Source organism: Salvelinus fontinalis, chromosome 36 (assembly GCF_029448725.1).
Source record: "Salvelinus fontinalis isolate EN_2023a chromosome 36, ASM2944872v1, whole genome shotgun sequence".
In the NCBI taxonomy this organism is placed as follows: Eukaryota; Metazoa; Chordata; class Actinopteri; order Salmoniformes; family Salmonidae; genus Salvelinus; species Salvelinus fontinalis.
The window spans coordinates 32,550,906-32,575,905 of NC_074700.1; the positions used below are offsets into that span (position 1 = coordinate 32,550,906).

Here is a 25,000-nt window from a genome sequence, read left to right on the forward strand (position 1 = left end):
GAAATTCACTGCTCGACTGAGGGACCTTACAGATAATTATATGTGTGGGGTACAGAGATGAGGTAGTCCTTCAAAAAATGTAAACACTATTATTGAACACAGAGTGAGTCCGTGCAACTTATTATGTGACTTGTTAAGCAATTTTGTACTCCTGAACTTATGTAGGCTTGCCATAACAAATGGGTTGAATACTTATTGACTCAAGACATTTCAGCTTTACATTTTTTATTCATAAAAAAAATATATATACTTAGACATTATGGAGTATTGTGTGTAGGCCAATGACACAACATCTCAATCTGATCTTTTTTAAATTCAGTCTTTAACACAACGTGGAAAAAGTCTAGAGATCTGAATACTTTTTTAAGGCTCTGTATGTGAAAATGCTGCCCCCTATCCCAAACAGGTTTTAAGGCTCTGTATGTGAAAATGCTGCCTCCTATCCCAAACAGGTTTTAAGGCTCTGTATGTGAAAATGCTGCCCCCTATCCCAAACAGGTTTTAAGGCTCTGTATGTTAAATATTGATCGCATTTCCAACACTGAAAATACGTATTTTCTGAACGTTGCAATCAGGTGCATTTTAGATGCTGAATGAAAGGGGAAAATACGTATTTTTCTGGATGTTAAAAATTGGTCATTTACAGACATGGAAAATACGTATTTATCGGATCATTGATTCTATGGACAGATTTCAACTGTACATGCACTCTCAATGAAATAAGCATTATATAATATAGGAAAGAGGAGCCTTCTAAAGATTGCAACAGAATATTTATTATTGCTTATCTGTCACATGCGCTAACGTTTAGCTTTTTAGAAACTTTAAAACTAGCAGCGATGATGTTCAAAGTCGTCCAACCTACAGAATAAACCAAACAACCACAGCACTACAATAACATATATGTATATATATTTTTTTTAAGCAGTCCTCTCAGCGCTAGACACATCTAATCCACAGAACTTCCATATATGGGCATTGTCTTCCGTATTGGAATTCCATACATGGGCACGGACATTCTTATTGGAACATGGTCCTGAAGCAGGAACTCCATATATGGGCTCAGTGACATATTGGAATGCAAAACTGTTAGCAAGAAACTCCATATACGGACATTTTGCTCACTTGCAGCGTCCTCGAGTTTTAGAGTCGCCGTGATTCACACCTCCCAGTTCGGATGAGATTCAACTCAATCGCCGGAAAAGAGGAAGGCATGGTGGGGTATGAAAGGAAAAGGGGAAGGCATGGTGGGGTATGAAAGGAAAAGGGGAAGGCATGGTGGGGTATGAAAGGAAAAGAGGAAGGCGTGGTGGGGTATGAAAGGAAAAGGGGAAGGCATGGTGGGGTATGAAAGGAAAAGAGGAAGGCGTGGTGGGGTATGAAAGGAAAAGGGGAAGGCATGGTGGGGTATGAAAGGAAAAGAGGAAGGCGTGGTGGGGTATGAAAGGAAAAGAGGAAGGCATGGTGGGGTATGAAAGGAAAAGGGGAAGGCATGGTGGGGTATGAAAGGAAAAGGGGAAGGCATGGTGGGGTATGAAAGGAAAAGGGGAAGGCATGGTGGGGTATGAAAGGAAAAGGGGAAGGCATGGTGGGGTATGAAAGGAAAAGGGGAAGGCATGGTGGGGTATGAAAGGAAAAGGGGAAGGCGTGGTGGGGTATGAAAGGAAAAGGGGAAGGCATGGTGGGGTATGTAAGGAAAAGGGGAAGGCGTGGTGGGGTATGAAAGGACAAGGGGAAGGCGTGGTGGGGTATGAAAGGAAAAGGGGGATACCTAGTTGTACAACTGAATGCCCTCAACTGAAATGTGTTTCCTGCATTTTAACCCAACCCCTCTGAATCAGAGAGGTGCGGGGGGGGGGCTGCCATGATCAACATCCACGTCTTCGGCACCCAGGGAACAGTGGGTTAACTGCCTTGCTCTGAAAGACAGATTTTTAGTTCGTCAACTCAGGGATTCAATCCCAGAAACCTTTCGGTTACTGGACCAACGAAGGAGGCCCAGCGAAGGAGGCCCAGCGAAGGAGGCCCAACGAAGGAGGTGTCAACGAAGGAGGCCCAGCTAAGGAGGCCCAGGGAAGGAGGCCCAACGAAGGAGGCCCAACGAAGGAGGCCCAGCGAAGGAGGCCCAACGAAGGAGGACCAGCGAAGGAGGCCAAACGAAGGAGGCCCAACGAAGGAGGCCCAGCGAAGGAGGCCCAACGAAGGAGGACCAGCGAAGGAGGCCCAACGAAGGAGGCCCAACGAAGGAGGCCCAGCGAAGGAGGCCCAACGAAGGAGGACCAGCGAAGGAGGCCCAACGAAGGAGGCCCAACGAAGGAGGCCCAACGAAGGAGGCCCAACGAAGGAGGCCCAACGAAGGAGGACCAGCGAAGGAGGCCCAGCGAAGGAGGCCCAGCGAAGGAGGCCCAGCGAAGGAGGACCAACGAAGGAGGCCCAACGAAGGAGGACCAGCGAAGGAGGCCCAACGAAGGAGGCCCAGTGGAGGAGGCCCAGCGAAGGAGGCCCAACGAAGGAGGACCAGCGAAGGAGGCCCAACGAAGGAGGACCAACGAAGGAGGCCCAGTGAAGGAGGCCCAACGAAGGAGGCCCAACGAAGGAGGCCCAGCGAAGGAGGCCCAGCGAAGGAGGCCCAGTGAAGGAGGTGTCAACACAGAACACCTCTACCGTCAATCATGTTCTCAAACGTGCAATCACTGTATGCCATACGCACATATGTATGGTTATATTTCTTATGTTTTATTTCATTTGTTATTTTATGGGGCCATCCCTTGTATCATTTTCTAGGCCTTCTAGGCCTATTTGCATTTAAATGAATGTGTATGAGTACTGCTACTAGGGGGAGCTGTGACGTCAAATGGGAGCGTTAGTGTAGCGTGGTAAGTGTCCATAATTAGATTTTTAATAAATCAACATGAACACGGAACAAAAATAACAAAAAAAACACGAACAAACAACCGAAACAGTTCTGTATGGTGAAACACAGACACAGAAAATAACTACCCACAATCCATAGTGGGAAAACAGGCTACCTAAGTATGATTCTCAATCAGAGACAACGATCGACACCTGCCTCTGATTGAGAACCATACTAGGCCAAACACATAGAAATATAACACACAGAACAAAACATAGAATAACAACATAGAATGCCCACCCCAACTCACGCCCTGACCAAACTAAAATAAAGACCTAAAAAAGGAACTAAGGTCAGAACGTGACAGTTAGTAGTGAGATCGTGAGGTCTTGGAGGCTTCTTCTTCACAATCTTCGAGAATGCCTACTAGTGAACACCACTAACGTTTCTCCGTCTCAACATTCTATCCTGTTAATTCAGGTGTGTAATGTGCAAAAGTGCAAAATGACTCTCAAAATATTGAGTTAACACGGTTAATTACATAGTCCATGAGTTTGGTGACGTTTGAAGGCAATTGGAGGGAGTTTATAATCGAGTGGAAAACATGCTAGTATTTCCCCCATTGTAAGTAATGGAGATTGGCTAGGTTGCTAATGGTTTCCCCCATTGTAAGTAATGGAGGTAATCTAGGTTGCTAATGGTTTCCCCCATTGTAAGTAATGGAGATTGGCTAGGTTGCTAATGGTTTACCCCATTGTAAGTAATGGAGGTTAGCTAGGTTGCTAATGGTTTACCCCATTGTAAGTAATGGAGGTTAGCTAGGTTGCTAATGGTTTACCCCATTGTAAGTAATGGAGGTTAGCTAGGTTGCTAATGGTTTACCCCGTTGTAAGTAATGGAGGTTAGCTAGGTTGCTAATGGTTTACCCCGTTGTAAGTAATGGAGGTTAGCTAGGTTGCTAATGGTTTACCCCGTTGTAAGTAATGGAGGTTAGCTAGGTTGCTAATGGTTTACCCCATTGTAAGTAATGGAGGTTAGCTAGGTTGCTAATGGTTTACCCCATTGTAAGTAATGGAGATTGGCTAGGTTGCTAATGGTTTACCCCATTGTAAGTAGTGGAGGTTGGCTAGGTTGCTAATGGTTTACCCCATTGTAAGTAATGGAGGTTGGCTAGGTTGCTAATGGTTTACCCCATTGTAAGTAATGGATATTGGCTAGGTTGCTAATGGTTTACCCCATTGTAAGTAGTGGAGATTGGCTAGGTTGCTAATGGTTTACCCCATTGTAAGTAGTGGAGGTTGGCTAGGTTGCTAATGGTTTACCCCATTGTAAGTCATGGAGGTTAGCTAGGTTGCTAATGGTTTACCCCATTGTAAGTAATGGAGGTTGGCTAGGTTGCTAATGGTTTACATGTAAGAGAAGGGATTAAAATGGCGTCCAAACTTTTTGTAATTTGTAATTGTAAAATTACTTTTTTTATTTAACAACGCTTTAGCTCAATTTTGTTTTATATTCTATGAACGAAGGCTCAGTTTAGTTTAGGTAATATATGTAAATGTGGCAATAAAATGTATTAAAGTGTTAATATTTGCACAAAGAATAACGTTTAACAGTTCGCTAGCTTGATGCTAACCGAATGTAGCTTTTCTGGGCACTAGCTAATTCTAGGCTAGTTGGTTTCGGTCACTGTTAGCTTACATGTTGGTGGTTTATAGTGTAACGGTTGTAGCATTGTTTTGTACAGGCCTCCAGTAATTTACAACTTTTTCGAAATTGACACGCATACAAGGTCCTCCGTCATCGTCCCTTCACAAAATCTGACCCTGACTCAATTTCCTGCTTCCTGCTTACAAACAAAAGCTCAAACAGGAGTACCAGTGATGTGCACAATAAGGGAAGTGTTCAGATGAAGCAGATGAAGACTGTTTTGCTAGTACAGACTGGGATATGTTACGGGATTCATCCGATAGCATTGAAGAGTTTACTATAACTGTCACGGCTTTGATAAGTGCATAGACGATATCATCCCCACCGTGTCTATACAAACGTATACAAAACAAAAACCATGGATTACAGGCAATATCCGCGCTGGGCTAAAGGCTAGAGCTACCACTCAAACACTTATGAGGAACTGGACACGGACTTGGACGTGTATGAGAAAGCTCGCTACGACGATAACGGACGATAACGGATTACAAAAGGGAAATCCCAGCCAGGTTGCCCAGTGACGCAGAACTCCCAAAAACATGCTAAGTACCTTTTACAATCGCTTCAAGGAATACAATACTGTGTCTTTGTGGCCGATGTGAGCAAAACGTTTAAACAGGTAAAAAAAAATGATCACAAGGCCGGCGAGCCCCAGACGGAATACCAGGGCACGTTCTCAAAGCGTGCGATGACCAGCTGGCACTCCAATTCGCATATCGCCGCAACAGATCCACAGATGACGCCGTCTCAATTGCACTTTACATAACTATGTGATGAATGCTGTTCATAGACAACAGCTCAGCCGTTCAACACCATAGTCCCCTTCAAAGCTCATCACCAAGCTTGGGACCCTGGGACTCAACACTTCCCTCTGCAACTGGATTCTGGACTTCCTGACGGGCCGCCCCCCCAGGTGGTGAGGTCGGTAACAACATCTCCGCCACGCTGACCCTCAACAAGGAGTGGCACTCAGGTGTGTGCTTAGTCCCCTCCTGTACTCCCTGTTTACCCACGACTGCATAGCCACGCACCACCATCAAGTTTGCTGACGACTTGACAATGGTAGGCCTGATCACCATGGTGATGAGACAGCCTACAGGGAGGAGGTCAGAGACTTAGCAGTGTGGTGCCAGTGTGGGGGCGGGCAGGTAGCCTAATTGTTATGAGTGTTGATGCTAGTAACCAAAAAGTTGCTGGTTTGAAATCTGTCGCTGTTCACTTGAGCAAGGCACTTCACCCTAATTGCTCTTATTAAGTCATTCTGGATAAGAGCATCTAAAATGGTGCCAGGACAACAACCTCTCCCTCAACATCAGTAAGACCAAGGAAATGATCATGGACTTTAGGAGAAAGAGGGGAGAGCATGTCCTCGCCCACATCGAAGGGGCTGTAGTAAAACGGGTTGAGAGATTCAAGTTCCTTGGCGTCCACATCACTGAGGACTTAACAAGGTCCACACACACCATGAAGAGGACACGACAGCTATACACTATATACACACCCACACATAACACGCATACTGACACAAACACACAAATACACACACATGTACACACTTACTCATCATTTGCTTCTGCTACTCTGTTCTTTATTTTATACTTATTTTGATTTATTCTGAAGCCTACCCTGCCTTCATGTACACATCTACCTCAAATACCTTATTATTATCTATCCTGATGTCTAGTCACTTTACCCTGCCTTCATGTACATATATACCTCAAACACCTTATTATTATCTATCCTGATGTCTAGTCACTTTACCCTGCCTTCATGTACACATCTACCTCAAATACCTTATTATTATCTATCCTGATGTCTAGTCACTTTACCCTGCCTTCATGTACACATCTACCTCAAATACCTTATTATTATCTATCCTGATGTCTAGTCACTTTACCCTGCCTTCATGTACACATCTACCTCAAATACCTTATTATTATCTATCCTGATGTCTAGTCACTTTACCCTGCCTTCATGTACACATCTACCTCAAATACCTTATTATTATCTATCCTGATGTCTAGTCACTTTACCCTGCCTTCATGTACATATCTACCTCCAATACCTTATTATTATCTATCCTGATGTCTAGTCACTTTACCCTGCCTTCATGTACACATCTACCTCAAATACCTTATTATTGTCTATCCTGATGCCTAGTCACTTTACCCTGCCTTCATGTACATATCTACCTCCAATACCTTATTATTAGGGCTCCTGAGTGGCGCAGTGGTCCAAGGCACTGCATCTCAGTGCTAGAGGTGTCACTACAGACACCCTGGTTTGAATCTAGGCTGCATCACAGGCTGTGGGCAGTCATTGTAAATAAGAATTTGTTCTTTAACTGACTTGCCTAGTTAAATAAAGGTAAAATAAATAAATAATGATCTATCCTGAAGCCTACCCTGCCTTCATGAGCAAAATTTACCTCAAATACCTTGAATCTCTGCAGATTGATCTGCTACTGGTACTTCCTGTATATAGCTCAACATTGATCCGGTACTTCCTGTATATAGCTCAATATTGATCTGGTACTTCCTGTATATAACTCAACATTGATCTGGTACTGGTACTTCCTGTATATAGCTCCACATTGATCTGGTACTCCTTGTATATAGCTCAACATTGATCCGGTACTTCCTGTATATAGCTCAACATTGATCCGGTACTTCCTGTATATAGCTCCACATTGATCTGGTACTCCCTGGATATAGCTCCACATTGATCTGGTACTCCTTGTATATAGCTCAACATTGATCCGGTACTTCCTGTATATAGCTCAACATTGATCCGGTACTTCCTGTATATAGCTCAACATTGATCTGGTACTGGTACTTCCTGTATATAGCCCCACATTGATCTGGTACTTCCTGTATGTAGCTCCACATTGCTCTGGTACTCCCTGTATATAGCTCAACATTGATCTGATACTCCCTGTATTTCGCTCCACATTGATCTGGTACTCCCTGTATTTCGCTCCACATTGATCTGGTACTCCCTGGATATAGCTCCACGTTGATCTGGTACTCCCTGTATATAGCTCCACATTGATCTTGTGCTGGTACTTCCTGTATATAGCTCCACATTGATCTGGTACTCCCTGTATATAGCTCCACATTGATCTTGTGCTGGTACTTCCTGTATATAGCTCCACATTGATCTGGTACTGGTACTCCCTGTATATAGCTCCACATTGATCTGGTACTGAAACTTCCTGTATATAGCTCCACATTGATCTGGCACTGGTACTTCCTGTATATAGCTCCATATTGATCTGGCACTGGTACTTCCTGTATATAGCTCCATATTGATCTGGCACTGGTACTTCCTGTATATAGCTCCACATTGATCTGGTACTTCCTGTATATAGCTCCACATTGATCTGGCACTGGTACTTCCTGTATATAGCTCCATATTGATCTGGCACTGGTACTTCCTGTATATAGCTCCACATTGATTTGGCACTGGTACTTCCTGTATATAACTCAACATTGATCTGGTACTTCCTGTATATAGCTCCACATTGATCTGGCACTGGTACGTCCTGTATATAGCTCCACATTGATCTGGTAGTGGTACTTCCTGTATATAGCTCCACATTGATCTGGTACTTCCTGTATATAGCTCCACATTGATCTGGTAGTGGTACTTCCTGTATATAGCTCCACATTGATCTGGTACTTCCTGTATATAGTTCCACATTGATCTGGTACTGGTACTCCCTGTATATAGCTCCACATTGATCTGGTACTGGTACTTCCTGTATATAGCTCTACAGTGATCTGGTACTGGTACTCCCTGTATATAGCTCCACATTGATCTGGTACTGGAACTTCCTGTATATAGCTCCACATTGATCTGGCACTGGTACTTCCTGTATATAGCTCCATATTGATCTGGCACTGGTACTTCCTTTATATAGCTCCACATTGATCTGCTACTGGTACTTCCTGTATATAGCTCCATATTGATCTGGCACTGGTACTTCCTGTATATAGCTCCACATTGATCTGGTACTTCCTGTATATAGCTCAACATTGATCTGGTACTGGTACTTCCTGTATATAGCCCCACATTGATCTGGTACTTCCTGTATGTAGCTCCACATTGCTCTGGTACTCCCTGTATATAGCTCAACATTGATCTGATACTCCCTGTATTTCGCTCCACATTGATCTGGTACTCCCTGTATTTCGCTCCACATTGATCTGGTACTCCCTGGATATAGCTCCACGTTGATCTGGTACTCCCTGTATATAGCTCCACATTGATCTTGTGCTGGTACTTCCTGTATATAGCTCCACATTGATCTGGTACTCCCTGTATATAGCTCCACATTGATCTTGTGCTGGTACTTCCTGTATATAGCTCCACATTGATCTGGTACTGGTACTCCCTGTATATAGCTCCACATTGATCTGGTACTGAAACTTCCTGTATATAGCTCCACATTGATCTGGCACTGGTACTTCCTGTATATAGCTCCATATTGATCTGGCACTGGTACTTCCTGTATATAGCTCCATATTGATCTGGCACTGGTACTTCCTGTATATAGCTCCACATTGATCTGCTACTGGTACTTCCTGTATATAGCTCCATATTGATCTGGCACTGGTACTTCCTGTATATAGCTCCACATTGATCTGGTACTTCCTGTATATAGCTCCACATTGATCTGGCACTGGTACTTCCTGTATATAGCTCCATATTGATCTGGCACTGGTACTTCCTGTATATAGCTCCACATTGATTTGGCACTGGTACTTCCTGTATATAACTCAACATTGATCTGGTACTTCCTGTATATAGCTCCACATTGATCTGGCACTGGTACGTCCTGTATATAGCTCCACATTGATCTGGTAGTGGTACTTCCTGTATATAGCTCCACATTGATCTGGTACTTCCTGTATATAGCTCCACATTGATCTGGTAGTGGTACTTCCTGTATATAGCTCCACATTGATCTGGTACTTCCTGTATATAGTTCCACATTGATCTGGTACTGGTACTCCCTGTATATAGCTCCACATTGATCTGGTACTTGTACTTCCTGTATATAGCTCTACAGTGATCTGGTACTGGTACTCCCTGTATATAGCTCCACATTGATCTGGTACTGGAACTTCCTGTATATAGCTCCACATCGATCTGGCACTGGTACTTCCTGTATATAGCTCCATATTGATCTGGCACTGGTACTTCCTGTATATAGCTCCACATTGATCTGCTACTGGTACTTCCTGTATATAGCTCCATATTGATCTGGCACTGGTACTTCCTGTATATAGCTCCACATTGATCTGGTACTTCCTGTATATAGCTCCACATTGATCTGGCACTGGTACTTCCTGTATATAGCTCCATATTGATCTGGCACTGGTACTTCCTGTATATAGCTCCACATTGATTTGGCACTGGTACTTCCTGTATATAACTCATCATTGATCTGGTACTTCCTGTATATAGCTCCACATTGATCTGGCACTGGTACTTCCTGTATATAGCTCCACATTGATCTGGTAGTGGTACTTCCTGTATATAGCTCCACATTGATCTGGTACTTCCTGTATATAGTTCCACATTGATCTGGTACTTCCTGTATGTAGCTCCACATTGCTCTGGTACTCCCTGTATATAGCTCAACATTGATCTGATACTCCCTGTATTTCGCTCCACATTGATCTGGTACTCCCTGTATTTCGCTCCACATTGATCTGGTACTCCCTGGATATAGCTCCACGTTGATCTGGTACTCCCTGTATATAGCTCCACATTGATCTTGTGCTGGTACTTCCTGTATATAGCTCCACATTGATCTGGTACTCCCTGTATATAGCTCCACATTGATCTTGTGCTGGTACTTCCTGTATATAGCTCCACATTGATCTGGTACTGGTACTCCCTGTATATAGCTCCACATTGATCTGGTACTGAAACTTCCTGTATATAGCTCCACATTGATCTGGCACTGGTACTTCCTGTATATAGCTCCATATTGATCTGGCACTGGTACTTCCTGTATATAGCTCCATATTGATCTGGCACTGGTACTTCCTGTATATAGCTCCACATTGATCTGCTACTGGTACTTCCTGTATATAGCTCCATATTGATCTGGCACTGGTACTTCCTGTATATAGCTCCACATTGATCTGGTACTTCCTGTATATAGCTCCACATTGATCTGGCACTGGTACTTCCTGTATATAGCTCCATATTGATCTGGCACTGGTACTTCCTGTATATAGCTCCACATTGATTTGGCACTGGTACTTCCTGTATATAACTCAACATTGATCTGGTACTTCCTGTATATAGCTCCACATTGATCTGGCACTGGTACGTCCTGTATATAGCTCCACATTGATCTGGTAGTGGTACTTCCTGTATATAGCTCCACATTGATCTGGTACTTCCTGTATATAGCTCCACATTGATCTGGTAGTGGTACTTCCTGTATATAGCTCCACATTGATCTGGTACTTCCTGTATATAGTTCCACATTGATCTGGTACTGGTACTCCCTGTATATAGCTCCACATTGATCTGGTACTGGTACTTCCTGTATATAGCTCTACAGTGATCTGGTACTGGTACTCCCTGTATATAGCTCCACATTGATCTGGTACTGGAACTTCCTGTATATAGCTCCACATTGATCTGGCACTGGTACTTCCTGTATATAGCTCCATATTGATCTGGCACTGGTACTTCCTTTATATAGCTCCACATTGATCTGCTACTGGTACTTCCTGTATATAGCTCCATATTGATCTGGCACTGGTACTTCCTGTATATAGCTCCACATTGATCTGGTACTTCCTGTATATAGCTCAACATTGATCTGGTACTGGTACTTCCTGTATATAGCCCCACATTGATCTGGTACTTCCTGTATGTAGCTCCACATTGCTCTGGTACTCCCTGTATATAGCTCAACATTGATCTGATACTCCCTGTATTTCGCTCCACATTGATCTGGTACTCCCTGTATTTCGCTCCACATTGATCTGGTACTCCCTGGATATAGCTCCACGTTGATCTGGTACTCCCTGTATATAGCTCCACATTGATCTTGTGCTGGTACTTCCTGTATATAGCTCCACATTGATCTGGTACTCCCTGTATATAGCTCCACATTGATCTTGTGCTGGTACTTCCTGTATATAGCTCCACATTGATCTGGTACTGGTACTCCCTGTATATAGCTCCACATTGATCTGGTACTGAAACTTCCTGTATATAGCTCCACATTGATCTGGCACTGGTACTTCCTGTATATAGCTCCATATTGATCTGGCACTGGTACTTCCTGTATATAGCTCCATATTGATCTGGCACTGGTACTTCCTGTATATAGCTCCACATTGATCTGCTACTGGTACTTCCTGTATATAGCTCCATATTGATCTGGCACTGGTACTTCCTGTATATAGCTCCACATTGATCTGGTACTTCCTGTATATAGCTCCACATTGATCTGGCACTGGTACTTCCTGTATATAGCTCCATATTGATCTGGCACTGGTACTTCCTGTATATAGCTCCACATTGATTTGGCACTGGTACTTCCTGTATATAACTCAACATTGATCTGGTACTTCCTGTATATAGCTCCACATTGATCTGGCACTGGTACGTCCTGTATATAGCTCCACATTGATCTGGTAGTGGTACTTCCTGTATATAGCTCCACATTGATCTGGTACTTCCTGTATATAGCTCCACATTGATCTGGTAGTGGTACTTCCTGTATATAGCTCCACATTGATCTGGTACTTCCTGTATATAGTTCCACATTGATCTGGTACTGGTACTCCCTGTATATAGCTCCACATTGATCTGGTACTTGTACTTCCTGTATATAGCTCTACAGTGATCTGGTACTGGTACTCCCTGTATATAGCTCCACATTGATCTGGTACTGGAACTTCCTGTATATAGCTCCACATCGATCTGGCACTGGTACTTCCTGTATATAGCTCCATATTGATCTGGCACTGGTACTTCCTGTATATAGCTCCACATTGATCTGCTACTGGTACTTCCTGTATATAGCTCCATATTGATCTGGCACTGGTACTTCCTGTATATAGCTCCACATTGATCTGGTACTTCCTGTATATAGCTCCACATTGATCTGGCACTGGTACTTCCTGTATATAGCTCCATATTGATCTGGCACTGGTACTTCCTGTATATAGCTCCACATTGATTTGGCACTGGTACTTCCTGTATATAACTCATCATTGATCTGGTACTTCCTGTATATAGCTCCACATTGATCTGGCACTGGTACTTCCTGTATATAGCTCCACATTGATCTGGTAGTGGTACTTCCTGTATATAGCTCCACATTGATCTGGTACTTCCTGTATATAGTTCCACATTGATCTGCTACTGGTACTCCCTGTATATAGCTCCACATTGATCTGGTACTGGTACTTCCTGTATATAGCTCCACATTGATCTGGTACTGGTACTTCCTGTACATAGCTCCACATTGATCTGGTACTGGTACTTCCTGTATATAACTCCACATTGGTCTGGTACTTCCTGTATATAGCTCCACATTGATCTGGTACTTCCTGTATGTAGCTCCACATTGCTCTGGTACTTCCTGTATATAGCTCCACATTGATCTGGTACTTCCTGTATATAGCTCCACATTGATATGGGACTGGTACTTCCTGTATATAGCTTCACATTGATCTGGTACTTCCTGTTTATAGCTCCACATTGATCTGGTATTGGTACTTCCTCTATATAAATCTCCAAATTTATCTGCCACTTGTACTGTCGTGGAAATTCAGTACTGAGAGAGACTTGGCCATTTATTCAAACGATCATCTTTATTTAATATTGATTAATTATTGCAGTAATGAAACATGTCAGCCCAACAGTCTTGACTGTCGGACCGAGTGCTTGCAAATTGGGCACCATAACCCACCCTGGGTTCATCCTGTCGTTTATTTGCATGGGGGGGGGGGCGGGGGGGGGTTATTCTAATCCTTCAGGCTAAGTTTCCCGGATGCAAGGATGAGAACAAACAGTGACATTTTTGTTCTATCCCTCCAGGCTATCTCTATCTCGGGGACACACACAATCTCATCTGTAGAATGCAGGCCCAGTTAGACCGGAGACATATGTTTCACATGCACCACTAATGATAGACTGGAATGTGGCTGTTTTTTGTTTTTTCATCACCGAGACATCAATCAATTGTCAGCTTCAAGCTATCTCTTGTAAAACCAATGTCCTCGGCACCCAGACTAGCTGCAGGAAGCTAGAGTGGAAACCATAAAACTCAGCATTCGCAGGACAGAAATATCTTACTGTTTGTTTAGTAAATCATTGTTAAATATCCAACAAATCAGGTAAGTATGTACATTTTCTATCACAGTACTCCCTGCATATAGCTCCACATTAATTTGTTACTGGTACTCCCTGTATATACAGTTGAAGTCGGAAGTTTACATGCACTTAGGTTGGAGTCAATAAAACTCGTTTTTCAACCACTCCACAAATTTGTTGTTAACAAACTATAGTTTTGTCGGTTAGGACATCTACTTTGTGCATGACACAAGTAATTTTTCCAACAATTGTTTACAGACAGATTATTTCACTTATAATACACTGTATCACAATTCCAGTCGGTCTGAAGTTTACATACACTAAGTTGACTGTGCCTTTAAACAGCTTGGAAAATTCCAGAAAATGATGTCATGGCTTTAGAAGCTTCTGATAGGCCAATTGACATCAACTGAGTCAATAGGAGGTGTACCTGTGGATGTAATTCAAGGCCTACCTTTAAACTCAGTGCCTCTTTGCTTGACATCATGGGAAAATCAAAAGAAATCAGCCAAGACCTCAGAAAACAAATTGTAGAGCTCCACAGGTCTGGTTCATCCCTGTGAGCAATTTTCGAAAGCCGGAAGGTACCACGTTCATCTGTACAAAAATAGTACGCAAGTATAAACACCATCGGACCACGCAGCCGTCATACCGCTCAGGAAGGAGACGCGTTCTGTCTCCTAGAGATGAACATACTTTGGTGCGAAAAGTGCAAATCAATCCCAGAACAACAGCAAAGAACCTTGTGAAGATGCTGGAGGAAACCGGTACAAAAGTATCTATATCCACAGTTTAACGAGTCCTATATCAACATAACCTGAAAGGCCGCTCAGCAAGGAAGACGCCACTACTCCAAAACCGCCATAAAAAAAAGCCAAACTATGGTTTGCAACTGCACATGGGGACAAAGATCCTACTTTTGGAGAAATGTCCTCTGGTCTGATGAAACAAATATAGAACTGTTCGGCCATAATGACCATCATTATGTTTGGAGGAAAAAGGGGGAGGCTTGCAAGCCGAAGAACACCATCCCGACCGTGAAGCACGGGGGTGGCAGCATCATGTTGTGGGGGTGCTTTGCTGCAGGAGCGACTGGTGCACTTCACAAAATAGATGGCATCACGAGGAAGGGAAATTATGTGGATATATTGAAGCAACATCTCAAGACATCAGTCAGGAAGTTAAAGCTTGGTCGCAAATGGATCTTCCAACTGGACAATGACCCCAAGCATACTTCCAACGTTGTGGCAAAATGGCTTAAGGACAACAAAGTCAAGCTATTGGAGTGGCCATCACAAAGCCCTGACCTCAATCCTGTAGAACATTTGTGGACACAACTGAAAAAACGTGTGCGAGCAAGGAGGCCTACAAACCTGACTCAGTTACACCAGCTCTGTCAGGAGGAATGGGCCAAAATTCACCCAACTTATTGTGGGAAGCTTATGGAAGGCTGCCCAAAATGTTTGACCCAAGTTAAACAATTTAAAGGCAATGCTACCAAATACTAATTGAGTGTATGTAAACTTCTGACCCACTGGGAATGTGATGAAAGAAATAAAAACTGAAATAAATCATTCTTTCTACTATTATTCTGACATTTCACATTCTTAAAATAAAGTGGTGACCCTAACTGACCTAAGACAGGGAATTTTTACTAGGATTAAATGACAGGAATTGTGAAAAACTGAGTTTAAATGTATTTGGCTAAAGGGTATGCAAACTTCTGACTTCAACTGTACACTGTTGATCAAAAGTTTTAGAACACCTACTCATTCAAGGGTTTTTCTTAATTTTTTAAAACTATTTTCTACATTGTAGAATAATAGTGAAGACATCAACACTATGAAATAATCATGTGGTAACCTAAAAAAGTGTTAAACAAATCAAAATACATTTTATATTTGAGTGTCTTCAAATAGCCATCCTTTGCCTTGATGACAGCTTTGCATCCTCTTGGCATTATTTCAACCAGCTTCACCTGGAATACTTTTCCAACAGTCTTGAAGGAGTTCCCGCATATGCTGAGCACTTGTTGGCTGCTTTTCCTTCACTCTGTGGTCCGGCTCATCCCAAACCATCTCAATTTGGTTGAGGTTAGGGGATTGTGTAGGCCAGGTCATCTGATGCAGTACTTCATCACTCTCCTTCTTGGTAAAATAGCCCTTACACAGCCTGGAGGTGTGTTGGGTCATTGTCCTGTTGAAAAACAATGATAGTCCCACTAAGCACAAACCAAATGGGATGGCATATCACTACAGAATGCTGTGGGAGTCATGCTGGTTAAGTGTGTCTTGAATTCTGGAGAAGAACACTTTTAAAGTAATCAACATCATTGAAAATTGTCCAAAATACAACAAAATCAAACTGATCATGCAAATGATTTTGAATTGTGATATAAGATTGGTTAACATTACAGAAGTAACTCCTCCACAATGTCTAAACAAAATAATCCTCAACGTGGCACAGTGAACCCCAGCATTCTGCTTGTAGCTATATTATTTAATTAATTTATATATTTAAAAAATTTATTGTGGTACTATTTTATTTGTTATTTTTATTATTTTTAAACTGCATCGTTGGGAATCAAGCATTTCACATTATAGTCTTTAAAGTCTACACAAGTTGTATTCGGCGCATGTGACAATTCAAATTTGAATGTGATTTGATTGATGTCAAGACAGTAGAGAGTCTATTTATCACTGAGAGACTTCTCCACATCTTAGCTACAGTTGCATCAATATGTTCTGACCATGTCAGTTTACAATCCAGGGTTACTCCAAGCAGTTTAGTCTCCTCAACAATATTTAGTTGAGGTTCATGGTTTGTCCCAAATACAATGCTTTTAGTTTTTTCATATATTTTGGACTAGCTTTTTACTTGCCACCCATTCTTAAACTGATTGCAGCTTTTTTTTAAACAAAACATCTCCCACAGTCTTCTTATTGTCAATTTCTTTCCGACAATCTTCAGTCATTTAAGTTAGTGCCATACATGTTGAATGCCCTTCCCTATAAGCGTGCTGAAGGGTCTGTAGCATGCTGATTGGTCGGCTGTTGGAACCAATAAAGGGTGCTTTGGTAGTGGAATTACTTTTTGCTTCTCTCCAGGCCTGTAGGCATACACTTTCCTGTAGGCTTAGATTGATGATATGGCAAATAGGAATGGCAATATAGTCCACTACCATGTTTGTTATTGCCCTGTCATGCATAAGGCCTAGATTCAATCAGATCAAGCTTTAACCAGCGATAGCCGACACCCGCATAGATTATTTTTTGGGGGTGTCAGAAGTGTAACTGTGGTGTCGGGGGTGCAACTGTGGTGTCGAAGGTGTAACTGCGGTGTCGGAGGTGTAACTGCCTTGGAGCTTTCAAATCGGTGAGCAGCTGCTCTTGACCAGTGGTGGAAAAAGTACTCAATTGTCATACTTGAGTAAAAGTAAAGATACCTTTTAATAGAAAATGACTCAAGTAAAAGTGAAAGTCACAGAGTAAAATACTAGTTGAGTAAAAGTCTAAAAGTATTTGGTTTTAAATATACTTAAAGTATCAAAAGTAAATGTAAATTGCTGCAAAATAAAAGTACAAGTATAAATAATTTAAAATTCCTTATATTAAGCAAAGCAGATGGCCACAAGTGCTATTTCTTCAATTTCTTTACAGATAACCTGGTGCTCTGGCCTGGTTTAGATCTTATCTGTCGGAAAGATATCAGTTTGTCTCTGTGAATGGTTTGTCCTCTGACAAATCAACTGTACATTTCGGTGTTCCTCAAGGTTCCGTTTTAGGACCACTATTGTTTTCACTATATATTTTACCTCTTGGGGATGTCATTCGAAAACATAATGTTAACTTTCACTGCTATGCGGATGACACACAGCTGTACATTTCAATCAAACATGGTGAAGCCCCAAAATTGCCCTCGCTAGAAGCCTGTGTTTCAGACATAAGGAAGTGGATGGCTGAAAACGTTCTACTTTTAAACTCGGACAAAACAGAGATGCTAGTTCTAGGTTCCAAGAAACAAAGAGATCTTCTGTTAAATCTGACAATTAATCTTGATGGTTGTAAAGTCGTCTCAAATAAAACTGTGAAGGACCTCGGCGTTACTCTGGACCCTGATCTCTCTTTTGACGAACATATCAAGACTGTTTCAAGGACAGCTTTTTTCCATCTACGTAACATTGCAAAAATCAGAAGTTTTCTGGCCAAAAATGATGCAGAAAAATGAATCCATGCTTTTGTTACTTCTAGGTTAGACTACTGCAATGCTCTACTTTCCGGCTACCCGGATAAAGCACTAAATAAACTTCAGTTAGTGCTAAATACGGCTGCTAGAATCCTGACTAGAACCAAGAAATTTGATCATATTACTCCAGTGCTAGCTTCCCTACACTGGCTTCCTATTAAGGCAAGGGCTGATTTCAAGGTTTTACTGTTAACCTATAAAGCGTTACATGGGCTTGCTCCTACCTATCTTTCCGAGTTGGTCCTGCCATACATACCTACACGTACGCTACGGTCACAAGACGCAGGCCTCCTAATTGTCCCTAGAATTTCCAAGCAAACAGCTGGAGGCAGGGCTTTCTCCTATAGATCTCCATTTTTATGGAATGGTCTGCCTACCCATGTGAGAGACGCAGACTCGGTCTCAACCTTTAAGTCTTTACTGAAGACTTATCTCTTCAGTAGGTCATATGATTGAGTGTAGTCTGGCCCAGGAGTGTGAAGGTGAACGGAAAGGCTCTGGAGCAACGAACCGCCCTTGCTGTCTCTGCCTGGCCGGTTCCCCTCTCTCCACTGGGATTCTCTGCCTCTAACCCTATTACAGGGGCTGAGTCACTGGCTTACTGGTGCTCTTTCATGCCGTCCCTAGGAGGGGTGCGTCACTTGAGTGGGTTGAGTTACTGATGTGATCTTCCTGTCTGGGTTGGCGCCCCCCTTGGTTTGTGCTGTGGTGGAGATCTTTGTGGGCTATACTCGGCCTTGTCTCAGGATTGTAAGTTGGTGGTTGAAGATATCCCTCTAGTGGTGCGGGAGCTGTGCTTTGGCAAGGTGGGTGGGGTTATATCCTTCCTGTTTGGCCCTGTCCGGGGGTATCATCGGATGGGGCCACAGTGTCTCCTGACCCCTCCTGTCTCAGCCTCCAGTATTTATGCTGCAGTAGTTTATGTGTCGGGGGGCTAGGGTCAGTTGGTTATATCTGAAGTACTCTTTCTTTCTTTCTCTCGGAGGACCTGAGCCCTAGGACCATGCGTCAGGACTACCGGGCATGATGACTCCTTGCTGTCCCCAGTCCACCTGACCTTGCTGCTGTTCCAGTTTCAACTGTTCTGCCTGCGGTTATGGAATCCTGACCTGTCCACCGGACGTGCTACCTGTCCCAGACCTGCTGTTTTCAACTCTCTAGAGACCGCAGGAACGGTAGAGAACGGTAGAGATACTCTTAATGATCGGCTATGAAAAGCCAGCTGACATTTACTCCTGATTATTATTTGACCATGCTGGTCATGTATGAACATTTTGAACATCTTGGCCATGTTCTGTTATAATCTCCACCCGGCACAGCCAGAAGAGGACTGGCCACCCCTCATAGCCTGGTTCCTCTCTAGGTTTCTTCCTAGGTTTTGGCCTTTCTAGGGAGTTTTTCCTAGCCGCCGTGCTTCTACACCTGCATTGCTTGCTGTTTGGGGTTTTAGGCTGGGTTTCTGTACAGCACTTTGAGATATTAGCTGATGTACGAAGGGCTATATAAAATAAACTTGATTTGATTTGATTTGCTCAATCCAACACTCAGACATCATTTACAAACAAAGCATGTGTTTAGTGAGTCCGCCAGATCAGAGGCAGTAGGGATGGCCAGGGATGTTCTCTTGATAAGTGCGTGAATTGGACCATTTTCCTGTCCTGTTAAGCATTCAAAATGTAACGAGTACTTTTGGGTGTCAGGGAAAAATGTATGGAGTAAAAAGTACATTCTTTTCCTTACGAATGTAGTAAAAGTAAAAATAAAAGTTGTCAAAAATATAAATATTAAAGGAACAGATACCCCCCAAAAAACTACTTAAGTAGTACTTGAAAGTATTTTTACTTATAGTACTTTGCTCTTGATCATTGCCACAACAACCCGTACGACTCGCAATAGAAGTTCCGAACGAGAGTATAGAAAAAAATGCATTCACCAAAATAATGAGGATTTCTATCAGCCTAATAGAGTTGTAGATTACATCTCACATTCCAGTGTTTGAAATTGTAAACAAGGCAGCATGGGATATCGTGCAGACAATGACAAGGTCCGCATCAGGTATAAATGCCAGGAGACGCTTGAGAATTTGACAACACAGTTCCACCTCCGACAAAAACAACTGCTATGCTGATGTCGTCTAAAGCGGATCTTATTGCTTTAAAATCATTAAAAGGATCAAACCCTTTAAAAAAAATATAATAATGACATACCCAAATCTAACTGCCTGTAGCTCAGGACCTGAAGCAAGAATATGCTGATTCGTGATACCATTTGAAAGGAAACACTTTGAAGTTTGTGGAAATGTGAAATTAATGTAGGAGAATATAACACATTAGATATGGTAAAAGATTATGCAAAGAAAAAAACATGCATATTTATATTACATTTTTTCATCATCTTTGAAATGCAAGAGAAAGGCCATAATGTAATATTCCAGGTTAGGTGCAATTTAGATTGCAATGTTTTAGACTGATTCAATGAACCATTGCATTTCTGTTCAAAATGTTGTATCAAGAGTGCCCAAATGTGCCTAATTGGTTTATTAATATATTTTCAAGTTCATAACTGTGCACTCTCCTCAAACAATAGCATGGTATTATTTCACTGTAATAGCTACTGTAAATTGCTTATTAGTAACTGGAAGAAGCAATTTCATTGCAGCGTCTGGATGCTCCTAATTACACACATCAGACCAACAAATATGTTTTACATCTTCAACATAGATAGATAGAAATCACAACAAAACCTATTGTATGATACTATGTTATGCCCAGCCTTTGGAACTTTGGTTTTCCTAAATATGGCTACTATATAAACTCAGCAAAATAAGAAACGTCCCATTTTCAGGACCCTGTCTTTCAAAGATAATTCGTAAAAATCCAAATAACTTCACAGATCTTCATTGTAAAGGGTTTAAACACTGTTTCACATGCTTGTTCAATGACCCTGCACCTGTGGAACGGTCGTTAAGACACTAACAGCTTACAGATGGTAGGTAATTAAGGTCACAGTAATGAAAACGTTGGACACTAAAGAGGCCTTTCTACTGACTCTGAAAAACACCAAAAGAAAGATGCCCAGAGTCCCTGCTCATCTGTGTGAACGTGCCTTAGGTATGCTGCAAGGAGGCATGAGGACTGCAGATGTGGCCAGGACAATAAATTGCAATGTCCGTACTGTGAGACGCCTAAGACAGCGCTACAGGGAGACAGGACGGACAGCTGATCGTCCTCGCAGTGGCAGAACACGTGTAACAACACCTGCACAGGATCGGTACATCCGAACATCACACCTGCGGGACAGGTACAGGATGGCAACAACAACTGCCGAGTTACACCAGGAACGCACAATCCCTCCATCAGTGCTCAGACTGTCCGCAATAGGCTGAGAGAGGCTGGACTGAGGGCTTGTAGGCCTGTTGGAAGGCAGACATCACCGGCAACAACGTCGCCTATGGGCACAAACCCACCGTCACTGGACCAGACAGGACTGGCAAAAAGTGCTCTTCACTGACAAGTTGCGGTTTTGTCTCACCAGGGGTGATGGTCGGATTCGCGTTTATCATCGAAGGAATGAGCGTTACACTAAGGCCTGTACTCTGGAGCGGGATCGATTTGGAGGTGGAGGGTCCGTCATGGTCTGGGGCGGTGTGTCACAGCATCATCGGACTGAGCTTGTTGTCATTGCAGGCAATCTCAACGCTGTGTGTTACAGGGAAGACATCCTCCTCCCTCATGTGGTATCCTTCCTGCAGGCTCATCCTGACATGACCCTCCAGCATGTCAATGCCACCAGCCACACTGCTCGTTCTGTGAGTGATTTCCTGCAAGACAGGAATGTCAGTGTTCTGCCATGGCCAGCGAAATGTGCAGAGCTGTCATCAAGGCAAAGGGTGGCTATTTGAAGAATCTCAAATATAAAATATATTTTTATTTGTTTAAAACTTTTTTGGTTACTACATGATTCCATATGTGTTATTTCATAGTGTTGATGTCTTCACTATTATTCTACAATGTAGAAATTAGTCAAATGAATGAGTAGGTGTACAGAAACACTTGACCGGAGGTGTATATCACTGTTTCACAGGGCGGGCTTTCATTTCGGCGGGCGGGACGTTTGGCAAAATGTTTGCAAAATTAGAGTACACCAACTTCTCCAGACACCACTACTCTCTCTCCCCCTCTGTCTCTCTCTTTCTGTATCTCTCTACCCCCCCTCTCTTTCTGTCTCTCTCTCTCCCCCTGTCTCTCTCTCTCTGTATCTCTCTACCCCCTCTCTCTTTCTGTCTCTCTCTCTCTCTCCCCCTGTCTCTCTCTCTCTGTATCTCTCTACCCCCTCTCTCTTTCTGTCTCTCTCTCTCTCCCCCCCTGTCTCTCTCTCTCTGTATCTCTCTACCCCCTCTCTCTCTTTCTGTTTCTCTCTCTCTCACTCTCCCCCTCGCTCTGTCTCTCTCTACCCCCTCTCTCTCTTTCTGTCTCTCTCTCTCCCCCTGTCTCTCTCTCTCTGTATCTCTCTACCCCCTCTCTCTCTTTCTGTCTCTCTCTCTGAGGAGAGAGATGATGATATTAGAGACATTTCCATCAGATTACACAAAAAATGACCAATCACCCAGGTACAGTTAATTCCCCTGCTTGTGACAGGACCTGGCTACTGTAGCGGAAGATTTACAGCAATTGTGCTAAGCTAGCGATATGCTAGCTTGAATCATCTCCAAGCTGCATGAAGAGACATAAAAATGATATTAGTTTGTCTGACTCTGGGTAAGTAGATAAATTACCTGAATCTCTAAATCTTGCACTATTCCTTTAAAACAAATAGAGAAACAGAAATGGAGAGATGCCCTCCTGACAAATGTATGACCATATTAGAGACACATATTTCCCTCAGATTATACAGATCCACCATTTTTTTTTTTAAACAAACCCACTTTTGATAAACTCCCATATCTACTGGGTGAAATACCACAGTGTTCCATCACAGTAGCAAGATTTGTGACCTGTTGTCACAAGAAAAGGGCAACCAGTGAAGAACAAACACCATTGTAAATACAACCTATATTTATGTTGATTTGTTTTTCCTTTTGTACTTTAACTATTTGCACATCGTTACAACACTGTATATAGACATAATATGACATTTGAAATGTCTTTATTCTTTTGGAACTTCTGTGAGTGTAATGTTTACTGTTGTTCACTTTTTTTGTTTATTCCACTTTTGTTTATCATTTACTTCACGTGCTTTGGCAATGTTTAACATATGTTTCCCATGTCAATAAAGCCCCTTAAATTGAAATTGAATTGATGATGAGAAAGACAGATAGTGATAGAGATAGAAAGGAACAACTTTCTGTCACGTAATTCATTTAGAAATGCTGTTAAAGCAGTCTACCCAGAGCTATTTCTGTTTCTGTTCAGACAGAAGCTATATATCTCACTGTGACAGCAGTTCCATCACGTTGGATGTTATCGATGACAACATTCCTGTCAACCGGCTGGAGAAGTGTCTCAACCTGGAGATGGGGTGATAAAGGGAGGAGAGAGAAAGAGAGAGAGGGTGAGAGAGAGAGAGAGAGAGAGGGTGAGAGAGAGAGAGAGAGAGAGAGAGAGAGAGAGAGAGAGAGGTGAGAGAGAGAGAGAGAGAGAGAGAGAGAGGGTGAGAGAGAGAGAGAGAGAGAGAGAGAGAGAGAGAGAGAGAGAGACAGAGAGAGAGAGAGAGAGAGAGAGAGAGAGAGAGAGGGTGAGAGAGAGAGAGAGAGAGAGAGGGTGAGAGAGAGAGAGAGAGAGAGAGAGAGAGAGAGAGAGAGGGTGAGAGAGAGAGAGAGAGAGAGAGAGAGAGAGAGAGGGTGAGAGAGAGAGAGAGGGTGAGAGAGATGGTGAGAGAGAGAGAGAGAGGGTGAGAGAGAGAGCGAGAGAGAGAGCGAGAGAGAGAGAGAGAGAGAGAGAGAGAGAGAGAGAGAGAGAGAGAGAGAGAGAGAGAGCAACCTAGGCCATCTGTCACATAGTTCATTCAGAAATGTTGCTGAGGCAGTTCATCCCAGAGCTGTTTCTATTTCTGTACCGACAGAGCGATTCATAAAGTATTCACACACCTTTACTTGTTTCATCATTTTGTTGTGTCACGTTCGTTGATGGAATGAGGAGACCAAGGTGCAGCGTGGTAAACGTACATCTTACTTTATTAGATGAACAACAAAGAAATAAACGAACGTAACGTTCTGCAGCTATCACAGTAACTATACAAACTCAAGATCCCACAAACTAAAGGTGGAAAACAGCTTCCTAAGTATGATCCCCAATCAGAGACAACGATAGACAGCTGCCTCTGATTGGGAACCATACCCGGCCAACAAAGAAATAGAAAAACTAGAATGCCCACCCAAATCACACCCTGACCAAACCAAATAGAGAAATAACAAGGCTCTCTAAGGTCAGGGCGTGACATTGTGTTACAGAATGGGGTTAGCCACCAAGGAACATTCAATGTTATTTTGTTAAGCAACTCCAATGTAGATTTGGCCTTGTGTTTTAGGTTATTGTCCTGCTGAAAGGTGAATTTGTCTCTCAGTGTCTGGTGGAAAACAGACTGAACCAGGTTTCCTCTAGGATTTAGCCTGTGCTTAGCAACATTCCATTTATTTTTATCCTGAAAAACTCCCTAGTCCTTGCCAGACGACAAGCATATCCATAACATGATGCAGCCACCACCATGTTTTAAAAAAGAGTGGTACCCAGCGATGTTTTGTGTTGGATTTGCCACAAATATACAGTATTTATTTGTGACAGCGGTTCAACCGCGTTTGATACTACAGATCATAACATTCTTATCGACTGGCTGGAG

General features: G+C 42.7%; 1 protein-coding gene across 1 annotated transcript; it reads left to right on the plus strand.

Annotated features, from left to right (window-relative positions):
* The first annotated feature begins 1,177 nt into the window (after window positions 1–1,177).
* On the plus strand, window positions 1,178–23,687 carry LOC129835667 (proline-rich protein HaeIII subfamily 1-like). The gene is made up of 4 exons (XM_055901385.1): window positions 1,178–1,216; window positions 1,966–2,665; window positions 5,475–5,534; window positions 23,578–23,687. Exons 1-4 carry the CDS (start codon window positions 1,178–1,180, stop codon window positions 23,685–23,687), a joined length of 909 nt encoding a protein of 302 aa, XP_055757360.1.
* The last annotated feature ends 1,313 nt before the right edge of the window (window positions 23,688–25,000 follow it).